Genomic DNA, 21016 nt, shown 5'->3' with positions numbered 1-21016 from the left:
CCTCGAATTGAGATTTCGAAAAATTTTCCATTCCTTTTTAAAACCTCGTAAGGTCCCTCATATGGTTGTTGGAGCGGCTTCTTTACCGAATCTACTCGCAGAAAGACATGGCTACAATCTTTCAATTTTTGGTGTACAAACGCTTTTTCTTTCGCATGGTGGATCGGAACTGGTGCATTTAACTCGCTGAATGTCTTGTGCAAAAAACTTGATAGCTCTGAACGATCGATGTTTGTTGTTGGATGGTCGTAGAATTCTCCCGGAATTCTGAGGGCTTGACCGTACACCAACTCTGCAGATGAACATTTTAAGTCTTCTCGGTAAGCGGAGCGAAGTCCTAGTAGTACTAAAGGAAGCCGATCATGCCAATTCCGCCCACCGGCACACATGAGGGATGCTTTTAGAGTTCGGTGAAATCTTTCGATAATTCCGTTGGACTGCGGGTGGTATGCAGTGGTACGTGTATGATGTACACCAAGCAATCGCGTGAGATCCTTGAAAACCTCTGACTCAAACTGCCTCCCTTGGTCTGATGTGATCGTCTCTGGAGTCCCAAAACGAGCTATCCATCCTGCGTAGAGAGCTTTAGCGACGGTTGGCGCAGTCATTTCGCTAAGTGGAATCGCTTCCGCCCATCGCGAGTAACGGTCAATGATGGTCAACAAATAACGATTTCCACAAGAAGGAGCAAGTGGTCCAACGAGATCGATGTGGATGTTCCGAAAGCGAGCTTTGGGTATATCAAAAGTAGATGAAGGTGCTACGGTGTGCCTTGTTACTTTTGATAATTTGCACTGCTGACATGTTCTCACGAATTGGTTGATATCTTTGTTCATGCCGGGCCAAATAAATCGAGCGGTGATCAACCTTCTTGTTGCACGAGCACCTGTATGAGCTAATCCATGGAGTTGTGTCATTACGCTGTTTCGATGGTTTTCTGGAACATAAGGACGAAGGTTTTTGTTAGTAGATACATCAACAACGAACGGTGAGCGCAGATGAGTAAATGTCCGAAGCTCGAGTTTTAAGGAAGAATTTTTCGACGACAGAATTTTTTTCAATTGTTGGTCATTTTGTTGATCTTTAGCGATCGCATCAAAATCGATCCCGGTTGTTACCGCATCAACTCGAGAAAAAACATCCGCAACGATGTTGTCTTTTCCACTTATGTGGCGAATGTCACTTGTGAATTCCGCTATGAATGCCAGATATCGTTCCTCGTGGGGGAGACGGCTACTCGGATTCGTGGTCAAAGCACAAGTCAGCGGGAAGTGATCAGTGAAAATGGTGAATTCTCGTCCTTCCACTAAATGCCGGAAGTACTTCACTGCTAGATGTGCAGCAGTTAATTCTCTACCAAAAGTAGAGTACTTTTTTTGACTAGTAGAAAATTTTTGAGAGAAAAATCCAATGGGTTTCCAGCTTTCACCATCGTATTGTTGCAACACAGCGCCCGCAGCGCTGTTAGATGCATCTACCATGAGCCCAAGAGGCTTTGATGCGTCGGGATAGTGAAGCAATGTTGCCTCGGCTAGCGATTGTTTGCATAGTTCGAAACAATGAGATGTTTCTTTATCCCATGAAATTTTTCTGTTGTCGTTTTTTCGATTGTCAGGAATTAGCTTTCGTAACTGCTCTTGAACTTCTGCAGCATGTGGTACGAAACGTTTGTAGACATTAATCAATGCCAGGAACCGGCGCAAATCCTTCACCACTGTTGGTATCTTATATTCAAGAACAGCGCGAACACGTGATGCAATGGGACGTATTCCATCCTTATCAATCAAATATCCTAGAAACTCTACCTGCGGTTTCGAAAAAACACACTTTTCGGCATTTATTACAAGACCGTATGTCTTGAGGCGTTCGAGGACAACTTTGACGTGTTCCTTATGCTTATTGTGCATGAACCGCTGGAAGGTCTGACTTGCATTGCATAGGCCAAATGGCATGCGCATAAACTCATACAGACCGAAAGAAGTGATGACGGCCGTTTTTGGAATATCTGTAGTTTCCACCGGAATATTATAATACGCTCTGACAAGATCCAACGTAGTGAAAATGATCTTACCTTGGAATCTGTTGACAAGATCGTGGACGTGAGGTACGGGGTACCTGTCAGGGATTGTAGCTTTATTCAAGCGCCGATAATCGCCCACAAACCTCCATTCACCACTTTTTTTGGGAACACAATGGAGAGGGCTTGCCCAGCTGCTGCTCGAAGGGCGACATGTTCCCATTTCGCACATAGTTTGGAACTCGTTTTTTGCTGCTTGAAGTTTTTCTGGATGCATGCGACGCGTCTTTGAAGCCACCGGAGGCCCCCGTGTAATTATATGATGTGTGACATCGTGCTTAACTTCCTGTTGAATTGATGACGGAATTAATATTTCTCGATACGATGTCAGCAAGTCTCGAAACGGATGTTGAGCGTCCACCGCAGTTATTCAATGGAGAGGCACTTCCGACAAACAACCAGTAGTTCGTAGTTTCGATGTCTCGTCAATCAAGAGCCGGTTTTTTAGATTCACTAGCAATCCAAAATGTGCTAGCAAGTCCGCACCAATGATGGCAATATTTACATCTGCCACTAGGAAGCGCCACTTGAAACATCGTCGAAGGCCGAGATCCACTGCGATAAATTTACTCCCATAGGTCTGTATTTTTGTTCCATTTGCTGCATGTAGAGAAAACGAAACTGTTGCTCCTGCTCTATCCTGTCTTGTCGCTGGAATGATGGACACATCCGAGCCTGTGTCGATGAGGAAACGAATCTTGCTTGTTTTGTCGAAAATTACAAGTCGGCGGCTTTGGACAGTGCTACCCACCTGTGCCGATTCAGGCGGGCAACCAACTAGTTTTTTTGACGTGTGAATGAACAAGGCTCTCTGCAACGATCTGCTCGATTGCCATATTTACGGTGGTACCAGCAAACGTCTTCGCCACGGGGTCCCGAGTTTGAAGAAGATCTACTACGGTTTCGTACTGGGGTAGTCTTGAGGCGTCGAATTTCGGCTGTAAGAACTTCAATTTCTTCCTTCAGATTGGTGTAATCAGCATTCTGCCCAGTGGGTTGAGCTGGAATCTGAACAGCTGCGGTAGAGACCGTAGATGAATCGATCATTTTATCGGCCATTTCTGCTAGTTTCTGCAAACTTCCATCACTTATGCTCAGTACCACTCGAACATTTTGCGGCATCCTTTGGAGGAATAGCATCTTCATTAAGGGGGTATTCTAGTGTAGAGACACGAATTTCGGACGTTTTTTCGAACTCCGTAAAAATAAAACAAAGAATATTTTTACTATCCATTATATCATTATTCGTTTATCTATCTTTCAACAATAAAACAAAAATAGGACGGAAAAAAAATATTCATAATTAGAATAGTTACATGCTGGTGAAGTGAGGGTGTTCAGAAAAAAGTTGTGCCATGGCGTACACGATTCCAGTCCTTCTGGTTATCTGAAACAAAAAAATCGAACAGATTCTGAATCAGTAAAGATGTCGCTATGGCATGAACCTCGGACAAGTCAAAAACATGGGTTTTAACAAAATGGCGGCCGTTTGAAAACAAAAATGCTGTTTAAAACGTTTTTTTTTTGCGTTTACCGATTTTTTAAAAATAGTAAAATTAAAAAGTTATAATTTTTTATTGGTTCATGCGATAGAGAGATGTATGCAGATTATTTTCATATAAATTTGACATAAATCGGTTCAGTAGAACTTGAGATATCGTGTACGCCAGTTAGAAAAAAACTAGTTCCGAGAGAAACGCGTTTGAAGTTCATTGTGATGGCCGTAACAGGTTAGATACCACATCACTAAGATGGCTCTAACTAGGTAAATAATAGGATTTTCGATAAGTCCTTTCTAGAGTATATTCTTGAATGCCTAAACTACAGAAATATGGTAAAAAAAAAATTTCGATTTTTTCAGATTTCTAGACTAGAATACCCCCTTAATGCATCGTCGACGTTCAATCCCGTGGAGCTTTCCTGCATCTTGGCGAGAAGATGTGTGGGTCGAAGATCACCCAAATCGCAAGAACCAAGTAATTGTTCGAGTCGCGCCTGTGGCGAAAGAGCAAAACGAGCAATCAGTCGATCTTTAACTGCATCGTATTTATTTTCAAGTGGAGGATTTGACACTAAGTCCGAGACGTGGCATATTACGGACTGATCTATTTTTGCAATGATGTGCCAAAATTTTGTTTCATCTTTCGTAACCTGTGCCAGATGGAATTGCGCCTCCGTCTGTGCGAACCACATGTGTGGATCGTTCTTCCAGAAATCTGGCAGCTTAATTGCCACTGCTGCAATATTTTGCTGCGCTGGAGCTGAGTCCACCATTTTGTTTATTGCTTCGGATAAAAGCAAAATTATCCGATTGTCGATTTAGTTTTAGCGTTTTTTCGACTGGAGTCCGTTTCAATCACGTCGGGGTCACCAAATGTGGGTCGGAAATGACGAGGAGCAAATAACGCGACGAAATAAATCAATTAAATTTAACTTTATTTCTGTACATGTGTTTACATACGTGAGGATACTTTTAGACTGACTTTGCTGCACTTGCAGTGCAGCCAGGTGCTAGGACGACTTATTGAATAGGGTCACCACACGTGGTTACGTGAAACGGTCCAATTTATTGATTACGTATTATTCAGCCAAAAACATTTCATGGAACGCATCTCGATCTGCGATTCGCTTCGAAAACGCGACGGAAATACATATTCGACGCAAATCGTGACGAGTGAAGAAAAAATAACCATATACAACACTGTTAAACCAAACAAATTTTCGGGCAAACAGAAGAATAAAATTGCGTCACCCGAAAAGCATCATCGCAAATTGATTTGCGCAAGTCCCTAGAAAATCTTCAACTCGCTCATCGGGACATCGGAAAACAAATCGGAATCATTGCAGTCAACGGTGAGTCGTGTGATTAAACGTTACTACGAAACTCTGAGCTTTGGACGGAAGGAGAAATGCAGTCAGAATGGATGTTAGTGATCAAGATCTCAAGCGTGTCGAGAAAGCGTTCAAGCGGAATCCCAATGCTTCGGTCAGGGATTTGACCAAAAAGTTGAATCTGTCCAAGTCTTTCTTTCAGAGTGCCAGGGACCGAGAGGGACTGCATACGTGTAAAGTGCAGAAGGCTCCAAACGGTGACGAACGGGTGGGAAAGGTGGGAAAGTCACGGGCCCGGAAACTGTACATCCAAATGCTGACGAATCCTCATTGTCTCAGCATGGATGATGAGACTTACGTCAATGCGGACTTTCGGTAGCTTCCGGGGCTACTGTTCTTCACTTCCCAGCACAAGTTTGATGTTCCGGAGGAAGTAAGGAAGCAGAAACTTTCAAAGTTTGTCAAGAAATACATGATTTGGCAAACGATCTGCTCATGTGGCAAACGGAGTGCGCCGTTCGTGACTACCGGGACTGTGAACGGGCAGATCTACCTCACGGAGTGTCTACAGAAGCGTCTGCTTCCTCTGCTGAAGCAAAACGAGAGCCCCACGATCTTCTGGTCGGATCTAGTTTATTGCCACTTTTCAAAGGATGTCCTAGAGTGGTACGATGCCAACGGGACTAAAGGTGGAAACAGAATGCTGCGTTGTGCGTTGCTTCTCATCAGCTGTCATTGCTTGCGTTTTGTACTAAAACATTCGCGCGACGCAGTCTGTTGATTTGCAGTCACAATCTAGCATTCGCGTCACCACTTTTCATGTAAACAAAAACAAAATAAAATTCGTATGAAAATCTCTTTCTTGTTTTATCCACGGATCAGTTGAATGTTTTTGAAAACAACACATTGATATATCCGCGTTGGCGGCATTGAGCTTCGTTTACTAGTTTAGGAAAGCGTGAAAGAATAGCTGATTTTCAGTCGGAATGAACACGTTTTCAAAATTTAAATTATGAATGAAAATTAGCTTTTCCATATCAAACTAGTATTCTATTTAAATGAAAAACATTTTTGTTTGCAGGTGGTGAAAAAGTTTAATACGAAAATTGTTTATGAAGCCAACTCTATATTATGATGAAAAAATTCAGCAACAATGTTGGAATTGTTTACCCATTTGGTTGAATTAAAGTCACAAACACGTGTTTCAATAATCAAATTACATGATGTGAATATTTTCATTCAAATTTTAAAAACCGGCTTCGTGTCTTCTAATTTGATGGAGATTACACTAACGAGTTTGGGACCCAAATTATGGCCCTAATTTGAAGTTGCCACCAGACGTCGACACCATGCCACTGTCATCGCGAACTCGGCGCTAGCAGTTCAGAACAAATGTTAGCGTTTAGTACAACGATGCTAATGACGCAACGCATTATTGTGTTCAACTAAATGGAAATACACATATATAAAATGAAGTGTCAAAGCACAATTGTCGCAACGCGACGCATAGCGCGGCATTCTGGTTTCACCTTAAGGCCCATCGAAAAATACTAGGATATTATGAAGCAGGCACTACGGAAGCATCTAGAGGAGGTCAAATCTGAGGAAGACATGAAGTAAAAGAGGGTTTCCGTACAGAACAGGCTGTAGTCAGATATGGTACAGAACCTTATGAGCGGAGTTAAGCGAAAGATGCGAGTATACGATTATGATATTGAAGATCAATGAAATAAATATGTCGGAAGCTTAATAATGGGTTATATTTGAGGGGCTCAGAATGCAAGGGGTGTAAGTGACTTGATCGATTTCTCTTCATCAACTTTTTATTTAGTTAATAACTCAACTGCAAAAACTTTCCAATTTCAGTTTGCTATAGAATCCGATAGATGATGTTCTGACCTATTTTCCACATTGGTAAATACAGCTGGGAATGGATTTGCAGCTGAGTTATGACCCAAAGAGAGAGTCGATGTAGAGAAATCGATCAAACCACTTACACCCCTTTCATTCTAAGCCCCTCAAGATCGGTCAACTAGAGCGTTTTTTCCGCGATGCCATTTGATGTGGAACACCCTTTATAGATGTGACAATTTCTTTGTGACACTAAACAGTAACAGTGTTTGCCAGATAAATTCATGATATATGAGGGGCTTAGAATGCAAGGGGTGTAAGTGACTTGATCGATTTCTCTTCGTCAACTTTTTCTTTGATTAATAACTCAACTACAAAAACGTTCCAATTTTTAGTTTGCTATAGAATACGATAGATGAGGTTCTGACTTACCTTCCACATTATCAAATACAGCTGGGAATGAGAGAAATCGATCAAATCACTTACACCCCTTTCATTCTAAGCCCCTCATATGGTTTATAATCAGCAAAACTGATATGTACTACACACGTGTAGAAATTTTTTGTCCGGCTCCTTCAGATAAAAAAATTAAGGAAAATGTAATCCGTGTTACTTTCCTAGATCAAACAACGTGGCCCAGTGTTTGAACTTAAATTCTTATGATTTTCTGATAAACCTATTTTTTGTTGAGAGGATTCAAACATGAAGCCGTTGTTAGGTGGATTAATTTTTCAGAGATGGAAAATTGGAACTAACAGTAATAGTTCAAGTTTCACGTTATTAGCTTATAATATACGTAATGTTCTATTGATCAAAACATTATGACATTATAAAGTTTTATAAACTTCAAGTTTAAGCCCAGTAGTTTGCTGGAAATAAAATAAATATGAAAAGAGAAAAAGACGGGTGGGTAATGTCGGGGACATAACCGGAGTGACGTAGGACTATACAAAGCGGACAGCTTTTGTCAAATATATATTTTAAATATATTGTTTTATTTTCTTCTCCTACGTGAATACCTACCTATCTACCTGAAAAATGGATTAGTTTACTGTTTACTATTTATGAACATGTTGATGGTTCTGAAAAGAACCTTTGGTGTTGTGTTTTTGTTATCACTCGATATTCCCATTTTGTTCGGTTAAACCTTCCTGTTTAGCTATTGCGTTTGCCACTCGCCACAGCTTTCACAGTTGGAAAATTTCTTCCCATCCAGCTTGTGACATGTTGTTCAGTAAAGTACATTTAATGCGACGTGCCGGAGAAACACTTTGCCACTCACTGAAACTAATTGTTGCCTTGATGAGCGCCGAACCGAAGCTGCTCTGTTCTTGATGCGGATTTTCTGATTGTCGTGAGCAGCTTTGCAAGCCAACTCGAGCACTCCGACGGCCGAAACTTTATAATCGCTGTTAGGTATACTGGTGCTCCGGCACCAATCCGTTCGGCCTAGTTACCCTTGCGGAGCAATCAGTGAATGCGACCAACAGGGAACTGGGAACCTGCACGGTTCGAGTGAGACTTTGCCTTTCCCTTAACTTGTCCTCCTTTGTTACGTCCACGATGCCGATGCCGTACAACCACACGGGTTTACGGTTTGAAAGAAAATAAGATATTTTTTTGGGGTCCGCGTGTTTTATACTCTAGCGGTACACACTCACAGGCAGGGCTTGGAAATATTGAGCTTGTTAAGTAACATTGAAAATATATTTTTATCAGTGTAACGCGTTTATTTTGCTTGTCGATGCTGCTGTCATTCATTCGACGGCAAACAAATTTACAACTGTGTTCATTCATGTTCATTCTGTGCCCTCTGAGCTTTCCTTAAAGCTCGAGTCATGAGAATTCATTCACATTTATTCATTGCCATGGAATTGTCAGGAATGTTGTTACTGTTCATTTTCAATATCCCGATATGTGTGTGATTTTCTCATTGAGTCAGTGCCTTGCTTATTCAGTTGTTTTTGAAGTTACTCCGAAAGGGCAACGCAAATTGGTGACGCAAGCGGAAATGCCAACAAAAGAGCAAGATCTGCATGCACACTCACAGCTAAGGATTGCTTAGGCTTGGACGGCGAGGGGACATTCTGCAGAATCGATCCGAGTAGCGAATGTAAACTTCGTCAGCCAAAGCTGAATGTTGGCAATTTCATCCGCTAATCCTATAGCATAGTTTGATCCGTTTGCAAAAGGAAGCTCGAAATATTCCCATTGCGGTCGTGTCTTGGACACCACAATTTTTTGTTCGTGTGTTCAGAATTTAAAAAAAAATTAAATGTTTGAAATTTGAGTCAAGACGGTATTTTTTACATCGGAATTCTTCTTTTGAAGGATTTCTGACAAGTGGAATTGGAATTGCATATTCACTATGTAAAATGAAAGCAATTTAACTGAGACGGAAACCTTGCATGCTTGAACAATTTAATTTCTTGTCACTATTATGAGCATTCTGTACTTTCTTATCTTCCTCAATGAATTTCTCCGTTTCGTCAGTGTCCGAGAACGATGCTGATAGTGAATGAACTGGTATGTTAATGTCAATGAATGACAAAACTAGGGATATTTTCTTTTGCTCACATTCCGTGAAAGCAGAACAGAACGAAAAACAGAATGAACAAAACTGGATGTGTCAACTGTGAGTGGCTTGCTGTGATTGTGAGGTTTGGCGTTGGTTCATTTTCGGTATCCCGAATGCAATGGTATAATGATCGAATGTGGCCGGAAATTCAGCTGAAAAGATTGATGTGATACAGATATTTCCAAGCACTGCTCACAGGATAGAGACAAATCGGCAGACTCAGCCAGAGGGGCGAGTCCAACGAGAAGAACGAATGAGCGTTAAAAGGGAGCGATGGCAAAAGAATACATTCATTACGATTTGTTCGCTCGTTGGATTCACATGCAGGCTAAAAAGGGTCCTTTTCAGGATCACAAAATTATCTTCAATCTAAAGAGTTTATTGTTTTGTTATCACTCGATATCCCCATCTTGTTCGGCTAAACCTTTCTGTTTAGCGATTGCATTTGCCACTCGCCACAGCTTTCACAGTTGGAAAATTTCTTCCCATCCAGCTTGTGACATATTTTACAGTAAATTACATTCAATGGCACGTCGCATTACCACCACTCAGTATCGGATTGGAGGTAATTTTAACCTGTAATTGAACATTTGCGATGACAGTGGTACAGTGTCGACTTTCAATGTGGGGTCATAATTTGGACCCCGAACTCTATGTTTACAAAAATGTGTAAATTACTGTACTTTGTATTGTACTGTACTTTCAATCTAGAAGCAATTTAAGAATTGGTGAAAATCAATAAGCTCAGAATAACTGCCAAATTCACATACTCGTCATATCCTGGCAAACAAATTATGAAAAAATCAATTTGTGTTTTATTATTATTTTGGATAATGTTTTAGAAAGCATTGAACTGTATTTACTAAACTCTTTTGACGTAGGATTACGTCTTTCGGGAACATATTGGGGTACAAATTGAAAATCGAAAATCAAGCACATTGTGAAAATTGTCCAATTTCAAACGCTTGTTGCTCAGCCATTTCGTGATGGATTGATGAAATTTTTGCGTCAATCGTTTTCGGTACTCCATAACAATTTTTTATGTTGAACAAAATAATATGTGTCGTGAAACTAACTATCGAACAAGTGAAAAATCTCAACCCCTATCTAACGGAAATACCCGCTTCTGATTGGTCGAAATTGACGACACATGCGGCGGGTCCCTAACAGAGACATCAAAACCAAGCTGCCTGGGGGTATTCGGTATTGCAAATACATAAAAACAGGGGGAGCTTTTGCTCCCACCGAAATGAGTTTCCTAACAGAGACAATCAAAACCAAGCTTCCTGGAGGAAATCGACATTGCAAATACATGAAAGTAGGGGGCATTTTTATATTGCAAGTAAGGTGAGCGATACGATTAATTCTAGCAAATAAAATTTAAATTTGGAACTTTAATGTTGGTTGCCTCGTGAAATTTCATATAAATGACCGATCGTGTATTGTGAACACAAGTGTAAGCATAAAATTGTATATGGTAGCAGTTGTGTTAAAAATGACTTGATATATGAAACGATTTATTTAAATTTTCATAAATAAAAATCAAGGTGTGTTTCCGCTCGAGAACGGGTCGTTTGGTTTAAGCTGTCTGTTTTGTTGTGCCCAAGGGAAGTTTATACGGCGAGAAAAATTGGAAAAATGAAGAAATATTAGAAAAAGTGATTCCCCATATGCTCTACATATAGTATAACAACAAAGTCCAATTAAAATTCTCATCGGGTTGAATAAACACTTAGAAAGTAAAAAAATTATAGAAGAAAATTACCTTTATCTTATATTACATTGGTGAGTTTTTTTTTCTTTATTTCATTCATATATAACACAGAGCATCTCGTCTATGGTCATCATATCTCGTTCCACTTTGGTATCTCTTATCTGATACGCATCATCCAACGACTGTTTACCATCCTTCTGTCATCATCACTCGGTAAACACTGGTGGAGTGAAGAAACAATACCCAACAACTAAACAAAACGGTTCTTCAGGCCCACCAAATCATTATCAAAGAGGTTAACGATGTAATTCTTCAAACATATCCAAAATCAACAGATAGCCTAACGGAATCCTACGTCAACTATGCGGTCGTGTCTCAGAAACAACCCTCCTGTGACTTTTTTGGAAGGTTTAATGGCCCTGAAAAGCGCCTTGTTTTATGGAATGGTTCCAATTTAGAAAACTTAGTACTTGTGGTTTTGAAAAAAACCCATTTCGAACGCCCTCGATGCCGCCTTGTTCTGGATTTGCCACCAAAGCAGTTTGTATAAAGGACAAACTTTTTTCTTCTGCTACCTGATGCCGTTTTGCGATTGCGTTTGCCATTCGCCACTCGCTGCAACTGCCTGTTGTTGTCTTGATGTCCACCGAACTGAATGTGTTCTGTTCCGAATGCAGGTTTTCTTATCGTCGCGAGCAGCTTTGCCAGCGATCACTTCGGGGGCCGAAACTATATAACGCCGGCTAGGTGGACTGGTGCACTGGTACTAACGCGCTCGGCCTAGCTACCCTTGCGGGGAACTCCAGATCAACACGGTTCGAGCGGGATTTTGCCTTTCCCTTCACTTTTCCTCCTTTACCATGTCCAGACATGGCTGCTTGGGTTGGTTTGTTGAAGTGTTTTGATGCGAACCGATGTGGTGTACGGTTTGAATGAGAATGAGCGTTACGGCAGCGGAGCGGGGATTTTTAAGCTGACTGGCTGGCTCGAGAATTACGCATGTGTGAGACTGCGACCAATGTTTCGTTCATTTTTTTCTTTTTCCTTTTTCAATCGTGCTTCATTCTATTTCGCTGCTGCTCTGGTTGCCCGTTTTGGTCGGTACGATTTGAGGAGCACAAAATGGACCAATCAAAAATGGGCACATAGTGCATTTTGACAATGCTTGATATTTCACAATTATTCAATTATTTATCTCAAGAAAAATGAAATGTTATTCGTTATGATAGATGCGTGGATATATTTCCTATCAATTGATGCAAAAACCTTTGCGATCTATTGAGAAATGCTCGAGTTATAAGCGTTCCAAATCTTGCATTTTTTCCTACTTGTTCAGTGCCTAGATTTCCATTTCACCCCCTATATCTTCCGGTTAGACGTAGTCCTACGTCAAAAATGCTTCGGTATGATTCTCCATCCGTGCACCATACATCTATGCCATGGTTCGCCCGCAGCCTACTGAGAGAGAGCATGATTGAATGTATTCAGTTTACGGTAGAGAGTGGATGACGCCTTCACCAGTAGGTATTACAACGAATAGAGGAGAGAGTAAGCGTTGAATGCTCTTCCTCCACGTTCAAAACTCAAGCTTCGAATGTTGATAGTTTACCCACCTCGATGGCAGTGATTCAAAGGAGAGCATCGTTCATGAATGGAGAAATGAGCGAAGGGCATTGGTTCATATTCATCTCATTCAAAATCCAAGCACTGTTTGTTTCCGATTACCATTCTAACATATATTCATGTATTCTAGGAATCCCCGCCGGTGGTATCAAGATCTTCGTGGTGGGCCAGAACTTCTTCTCGATCCAGAAGCCCAAGATCTACGTGTACTATCGAGATCAGATCTTCCTGAACGAGTGCCAATCGATTTCGAACAAGGAAATGCAGTGCTACTCGCCGGAGATCGATCTGCAGGAGGAGGATACCTTCCAGTCGGAGGAACCACTCCATCTGGAGTACGGTTTCATCATGGACGACGTGAAATCGGTGAAAAATTTGTCCTCCAAGCTGGGAAGCCGCTTCGAGCTGCACCCTAACCCGGTGTACTATCCGTTCGAGGAGAACTTGAAACAGTTCAACAGCGAGTATTTGAACATCAACGGTAAGAATCTGGACCGGGCCTGCAAGGAAAGCGACGTGGTGGTCAAGATCGGGGACAATGCTTTCTGTAACATTACGTCGCTGTCGCCCAAGCAGCTCACGTGTAGACCTCCGGCCGATCAGGAGATCAAGAAGGTCAACGTGAAGGTAATCATCGGGAACTCGCTCACGTACGACATCGGGTATATGAGTTACTCCTCGGCTAGTATACTGCCCAGCATTAACAATAAGGCGGTTACGTTGATCGTGACGATCGGTTCGGTGATATTCTTCATCATCTTTATCGGTCTCGTGATTGCGTATCGGAAGAAGACGAGCGAGAACAATCGGGTGCTGAAGAACATGCAGGAACAGATGGATATTCTGGAGCTGCGGGTGGCCGCCGAGTGTAAGGAGGCCTTCGCCGAGCTGCAGACTGAGATGACGGACTTGGGCGGAGATATAACGTCGGGCGGTATTCCTTATTTGGACTACAGAACGTATGCGATGAAAATTCTCTTTCCGAATCATGACGATCACGTGGTGTTGCAGTGGGAGAAACCGGAGCTGCTGCGGAAGGAGAAGGGACTGAGACTGTTTGGGCAATTGGTGATGAACAAGACGTTCCTGTTGCTGTTTATCAGGACGCTGGAAAGTAATCGATACTTCTCGATGCGGGAGCGGGTTAACGTGGCATCGTTGATTATGGTGACTCTGCAGAGCAAGCTGGAGTACTGCACGGATATTTTGAAGACACTGCTAGCGGAACTGATCGAGAAATGTATCGACGGCAAGAGTCACCCGAAGCTGCTGCTGCGTCGGACGGAATCGGTAGCGGAGAAGATGCTGTCCGCCTGGTTCACGTTTCTTTTGTACAAGTTCTTGAAGGAATGTGCCGGGGAACCGCTGTATATGTTGTTCCGCGCGGTAAAAGGCCAAATAGACAAGGGTCCAGTGGATGCGATTACCCACGAGGCGAGGTATTCGCTGAGCGAGGAAAAGCTGATCCGGCAGATGATCGAGTTTAAGATTTTGACAGTTTACGCAAGCATCACGCAACCACCGATTCTGTGCAATAATATCGAAATGATTCCGACCAACACGGAGAACATTCCGGTGAAGGTTTTGGACTGCGATAGCGTAGGGCAAGTGAAGGAGAAATGTTTGGACACGATCTACAAGGCGATCCCATGGAGCCAACGGCCCCGGAAGGAGGACTTGGATCTCGAGTGGCGCACCGGAAGCTCTGGCCGTGTAATCCTCTACGACGAGGACTCTACCTCGAAGACTGATGGTGAGTGGAAGAAACTCAACACATTGCACCACTATCGGGTAAGTGATGGCGCCTGTTTGAGTCTGGTGCCCAAGGAAAGCTCCATCTACAACATCACGCTCATTGGGGAGAAGTACCCGGAGAAAATCCACAAATACGAAACACTAAACATATCTAAGTACGTGCAGCCGTCGCCACCGTTTAGTCGGGCCGGCAGCCCGATGAACGTGGACATGCAGGAGAATAGTCTCAAGTATTGGCATCTGGTGAAGCACCACGACAGCGACGGCTCGAAGGAAGGCGAGCGGGTCAACAAGATGGTCTCGGAGATCTACCTGACCCGGTTACTAGCCACCAAGGTGAGTCTGTACAATGTATTCAATCATCTAGGGCAATAGTGTTTGTTTTCAAGACTCTACATCCCATTCTATTTCTATTTTATTTTGGAAGGGTACAACGTCCTCAAATTTATTCGGATCCAGTTTCCTCCTTTCAGTGTTTTCCGTTCCTACTTCCTGCTTGTTTTCAGGTACAGTGATAAGGGCAAAAAACCCACCCCCATTTAAAATCAGAGTGTTCCAATATTAATTTTTTTTTCTAACTTTTCGGTATTCCAGTCAATACTACGTGAAAGTAGATCAACAAAAAATGTTTTTTGTTTCTAAACCGGCACATTAAGGGTATGACATAATTTTGCTTGTTCTTAGCGTTAGTTTTGTCCACCTTGTTAACCAAAATCGCCCATAAATTCTCAAAAGGGTTCAAGTCGGGGCTTTGAGATGGCCACATCATTGGTTTGATTCGGGCCGATCCGTAAATGCTGATGTTTTCTTCGCATTATGCTTCTGGTTCCTATCTTGATGAAGGGTGTAGTTATCCTCCAGTCTCATTTTTAGTATGGATTTTTCCAGGTTCTCACACAAAAGTCAATGCCACCATCATGAATCACTGGGCACTCTTAAACAAAAAAAAAGTTCTGTTCTCAAATGGGGATCAACACTAGGATAGGAGCCAGCCTGTTGGTCTCAAATGTTCCTATTTCACGCCTCCACGATAATATGACGACATTTTTAGACCGGGCGTGAACTGGAAACACACACACACCTAATCTTGGCTCCGAGAACGGGTGCCGAAAGTGTCTAAGTGAGAGGGTGCGAGCGAGTCAGAGCGCTGTATCTCTCCCGGGGAAGGCCTCCCGAGTCATTGGAGGCTTAGGGATGCGTCTGATCTCCATGTTAGGGGCGGCGCCCCGAAAAGGTTCCTCTGGCGGGACTCTAATATACCTTGCCAACCCGCTGTCTCCCAAGCAAAGGAGATACACCCAAATCATGGAGCTACGTTTGAGAAGAATTATCAGAATGCGATCGCCCGATGAGGGTCCCCGAACTGGAGCTGGTCCTGGAACGGGCGTAAGAGCGAGCCGCCAGCGGCTGGAGGGCAATGTGCAAGAGCGGGCCACCAGCCGGGTTCAACCCGAAGGGCTACCGCCACACGGAAACAGCTGCCATCGACATCACCCGAGAAACGCTACGACTACGAGACGTGTTGCGATTGCCAGACGGCAGTCGTGCACGATGTGGGTACCACTAGACGACGGATCATGTGGACACACGAAATGAACGTGATCCGTGCCTATTACATCTGCACTGCTTTGAAGACGGACATGAGCGGTCGCCCTCGAATACTCGCAATGTTCGAGGAAGCGTATCCAGAGTTCGTCGGGAGGCTTGACCAAAACGCGATGAAGCAGCAGGTGCAAAAAGAAATAAGCTCCAGGAACAACAGAGCAAGCGATGTGTCGAGAGCAAGTTCAGTACGGCTGAGCAATTCATTCGCGAGTGAGGCACACGAATTTCCAGCACAAGTGGAGACCACAGTACAACAACAACCTCCTGAACCGGAAGACCCACAGCCAGATCAACAACTACTACGCGATCTGGTCTTCCATTACAACGAGGCGATCTCACAGTTTCGCAACACAGACCCATTGTCGCGTCCCACGATTCTGAAGTTGCCGCATTCCCGCAGGCTGACAAGTGCAGTGAAGCTCATGAACGAGCACGTTCTGCCGCTGCACTTGATTGATGGTGAGAACATGGAGGAGCTGCAATTGAAAGTTTACTGTGCTGCTGTGGCGACCGCCAAAAGTTTAGGATACCGTATAAGGCCAAAAGGCGGACTGCTCTAACATCTCCGTGAAAGGCGTGAGTCTTCATAGCGAAGGAGATTGGAGCAACGGATCCTAAAAAAGCGTGCCGCAATTGGAAGGCTGATGGCGTACAAAAGTGACAGCAGATCGGCGAAATTATTTCGCCAAGTTGCTGGGATCGTGTGGGCTACTGAACTTCGCCAGCTGGGAGCTCACCAGCTAACGGAAAAGCTCGACACACTAGTACAGCAGTTGAGCGTTCTTACAAAACGGCTGAAACGTTACTCTGACTCTGCAAAGCGCCAGGAACAAAATCGGATGTTCAGAGATAACGAGAAAGCGTTCTACGACCACATTAGCGACGCGAAGCCCGACTACCGCGAAGGTTTGCTAGATATGAGCGATTTGACGAACTTCTGGGCTGGTATTTGGAAGACCCCAGTAGAACATCGCGACGGGCAAATGTGGTTAAGACGGGAGGAGGAGAGTTGTGGTGAAATTGGAGAGATGCCAGCTATCATCGTCGGAGAGAATGATGTCCGCGAAGTCTCGCGGTTCCTGAGGAACTGGGCAGCACCGGGCCCCGATGGTGTCCAGAACTTTTGGCACAAGAAGCTGACCGTCGCACATCCAAAGATAGCTGAGTGCTTCAACAAGGTGCTACGTGACCCACACAACCTTCCTGAATTCGCAACCTGTGACGTCATCTTCCTTCTCCCGAAAGACAGCAACACATTGAACCCATCAAACTACAGACCGATAACGTGCCTATCGAGACATGGTTCGTGGCGAATCTTACGAATACCTTGGATTTCGACAGCTCACCGGGACTCGCCACTCCGACATCAAGACGGAGCTGCGAGACAAGTTCTTGAGACGAGCGAACTGTGTTCTGAGGACTTTCCTCAACGTGGGGAACAAGGTACGCGCGATCAACACATTCACGGTTCCCCTGCTGACTTCCAGTTTTGGTGTAGTAAAATGAAGCAAAATTGACCTAGAAGACCTTGAGAGGAGGATGAGGAAAGCATTCGAAGAGGCCGGAATGCACCATCCTCAATCGGCACTGGAGAGAGTTTCACTACCACGCAATGAAGAGGGACTTGGAATCGTCGACATTTCTGCACTGTGTGTTGCCCAGGTACAACTGCGCGAGTACTTCGCAGAACGCGCCAACCAAAACGCGCTATACCAGGCTGTCTGCGCCGCTGACAGAGGATACAGCGCACTTGGCGCAAGCGGAGTACCAACTCAACTGCAATCTGCAGACAGTGGAGGATGGTGGATCACACCATTGAGGAAAATGCCAGTTCCTTCGGCTGAAGGAGGCCTGGATGATGATAACTCAGGTTGCCGAATTCATGTCTGTTGGAAGACCATTTGGATTTTACTTACGTGGAAAATGAAGACACTTTGGGAAACTTCTAAACACTAATAGGATTTATTAATGGCGACGTTACACGTTAAAAGGTTGGAATTGGAATGATATTATATTGGGAAAGATATTATGTCTACACTTAGTTGTTTGTATGCGTTCATTTCTTCTGCATTGCGTCGGGGTATATTCGGGACTTGATGTGTTCGTGCCATACACCACACACGCGCTTTGGTGCGAACAGAGGAGAAGATTGCAGCTTTGAAGCAGAAGGCAGTGCATGTTGCCCACCCCCATCAACTGTACCGGTCACACGTCGACAAGCCCGCATCTAATCAGTGGCTAACGCGTGGTGAATTCTCTTCAGTAGTAGCAGCCGACATGATAGCCATCCAGGACAGGATAATGCCGACGAGAAACTGCAGGCGGTACGTCTGGCATCAAGACGTTGATGACATTTGCCGGATGTGCCATCAACCAGGTGAAAACATAGATCACATTATGGGAGATTGTCCCGTTTTGGCCAACGCAGCCTACGCCGAGCGCCACAACAACGTGGCCCGTATTGTTCATCGACAACTGGCGCTGCAATGTGTTCTACTGGAAGACAACGTACCAAACTACCGATTCCTGCCTGCACCTGTCCTGGAAATGACCGTTTCAACCTGTACTGGGATCGTACTGTTCTAACCGACCTCTCGATCCACCACAACCATCCAGATATAATGGTTTACGACAAGAGCGACCGCAAAGTCACCATCATCGCTATTCCACGGAATAAAAATCTGGAGGAGACCCACGGTCGCAAAATTTGCAAGTACCGACCATTGGCCGTGGAGCTCAAGGAACTGTGGGGGCTAAGGGAGGTCCCAAGAATTGTTCCAGATGTTCTCTCTGGAACTGGAATTGTCCCGAAGACACTTTTGGAAGCGCGGAAGGTGTTGAGTATGGAGAAGGAATTGGCCGGCATCCAAAAGTCGGTCTTCATTAGCACCTTAGCACAATTTTCATTTAGTATTTTTCATATTTGATACATAAAAAACGATTTCCATTCATTTTTATTAATTGAAATTTTGTTCATTCCACATAAAAACCTTTACCATTTTCGCCTCACTTAAGTCAACGGTAGTCCTACGTCAGCCTTCCGGTTATGTCATAGATATAACCCATCCATTTTTTAATAACATCCTCAATCAACTTATTATCTTGAAGGTATGTTTCAAGTTTCAGTACTTCCGCGTTGGCTTTAAAATTATTGAGAGTGTCAGACAGCTCTACTCTCCTTCTTCACTCTGAGAATGTCCGACAGTAATTCTCCATACACGCGGTCGTGTTTTTCGAAGTTTTCCTCTTGATCAGGCGAGAACCGTCGGAATTAATTATGCGGAAACAACGAACTATTTGAATTTTTCGATATTTTTTATTTCGAAAGAAAACGCGCGAACAGTTTTGTGGATCAGATCTGGTGTAAAAGAGGCTGCGCCTAGTTGTCTGGCTTCTTTTATAGCCAAACGGATCTGCCAATCTATTCTAGCTTTCTCTCTCTTGCCCTAGTCGCAGCTAGGTTTCAATTTCAGTATTGGGTTACGCAATAGATGATGGGATTAACAATAAGAGATTTTTTTGGGCGATAGGATGCTGCTGATTCGATAGATGATAGGCTGCTCCAACACCTCTAATCTTTCTATGATCTCCAGATTATTTTTGTTCCTACGTTCTACTAACAATCTTATAGCGAATTCGTTTTTGTTCAGTTTCAACCCCAGTGCCGCACTAACTGCTGTCAAAACGTTTTTTTATTCACTCAGTTTCGCACTCAGTGTCGCACTAGTTCGCCCCGAAAGCTGTTAGTTTCGCACTGAGATGTTTCACGGGTTGGCACTCGGGTTCACCAATACAACTATACTGAACTGTCAAGTTCCGAATATTGTTTTGGAAAATCTAAAAATAAAGACTATGAAAATGGAAAACCTGCTGCTTTTGCTTTTGTATTATTGGAATCGTAATCCAATTCGGATTCTGATTTTGAAGAGTAGAGTAGACGGCATTAAGCTACGTGTGCTTTCATTGGGAGGTGAAAATAATGATGGATATTCAGGTGGAATAAATTTCAAAATCAAAATTATGAATGAAAATTTACTTTAACGTATCGAATATTTATTTTATGTGATTAAATAAAAGTTTTTTTCCGATATCGCAGAATATTGAACGAAAACTGTGTCTAATGATGGTTTTATATTATAATAGTAATTATTTGTGGAACTAACAGGAAATGCATCGACAAATGGTTAAGTGAGTGTCAGAACTACATGTGTTAGGTAATCAAACAATATTAAGTAAAAAATTTCATTCAAACTTTTATATGTTTACACTGCACTTGGCCCTTCTGATCTGATGGAGAACAATTTACCTCCCAAGCACTAATATCACCACCAGACGTCGACACTGTACATTTGCCGTCGTAAATATAAACAAATCAGACTATATAACGCACACCAACAAACCACCGCATTCGTGAAACTGAAAACGTTTTTTTATTACAGAGTCAGTTTGGCACTGACTCAGTTTTAAAAACGAATTCGCTATTATTTTAGGGGCTCAGAATGCAAGGGGTGTAAGTGACTTGATCGATTTCTCTTCGTCAACTTTTTCTTTGATTAATAACTCAACCGCAAAAACGTTCCAATTTGAGTTTGCTGATCTGATAGATGAGGTTCTGACCTACCTTCCGCATTGTCAAATACAGCTGGGAATGAGTTTGCAGCTAAGTTATGACCAAAAGAGAGAGTCGATGTAGAGAAATCGATCAAATCACTTACACCCCTTTCATTCTAATGGCGGGTTTACATTAGGGAGATCTATAGCTATAGATGGATTTATTCACGTGAAAATAGGTGTAAACGGGTGAGAATAAATATGATACACTTATTCGAGGTATATATAACTTGAATAAATTCAGCATATGTAAACGCTTGTGAATTTCTCACTGGTGAGAAATCACTAAAGTTGGATGCAGTTCTACTTCAGGTGAATAAATTCACCGAAGATATGAATATATTCATTATAGAAGTTCACGCTAGTGTAA

The 21016-nt window shown here is 43.1% G+C and overlaps 1 protein-coding gene across 5 annotated transcripts in view; it reads left to right on the top strand.

Moving 5' to 3' along the window:
* LOC129762012 (plexin-A2) overlaps positions 1–21016 on the top strand; it is a 138456-nt gene that overhangs the window by 115858 nt on the left and 1582 nt on the right. For all 5 annotated transcript variants that reach the window (XM_055759961.1, XM_055759971.1, XM_055759981.1 and 2 more), the window contains one exon: positions 12806–14766. In XM_055759961.1, coding sequence (XP_055615936.1) covers positions 12806–14766 — 1961 coding nt within the window. The remainder of the gene's footprint in view (positions 1–12805; positions 14767–21016) is intronic.

This window comes from Toxorhynchites rutilus, chromosome 1 (assembly GCF_029784135.1).
Source record: "Toxorhynchites rutilus septentrionalis strain SRP chromosome 1, ASM2978413v1, whole genome shotgun sequence".
Lineage (NCBI taxonomy): Eukaryota > Metazoa > Arthropoda > Insecta > Diptera > Culicidae > Toxorhynchites > Toxorhynchites rutilus.
The sequence above is the reverse complement of the archived record's forward strand: the minus strand, read 5'-3'. Positions and strand labels throughout refer to the sequence as shown.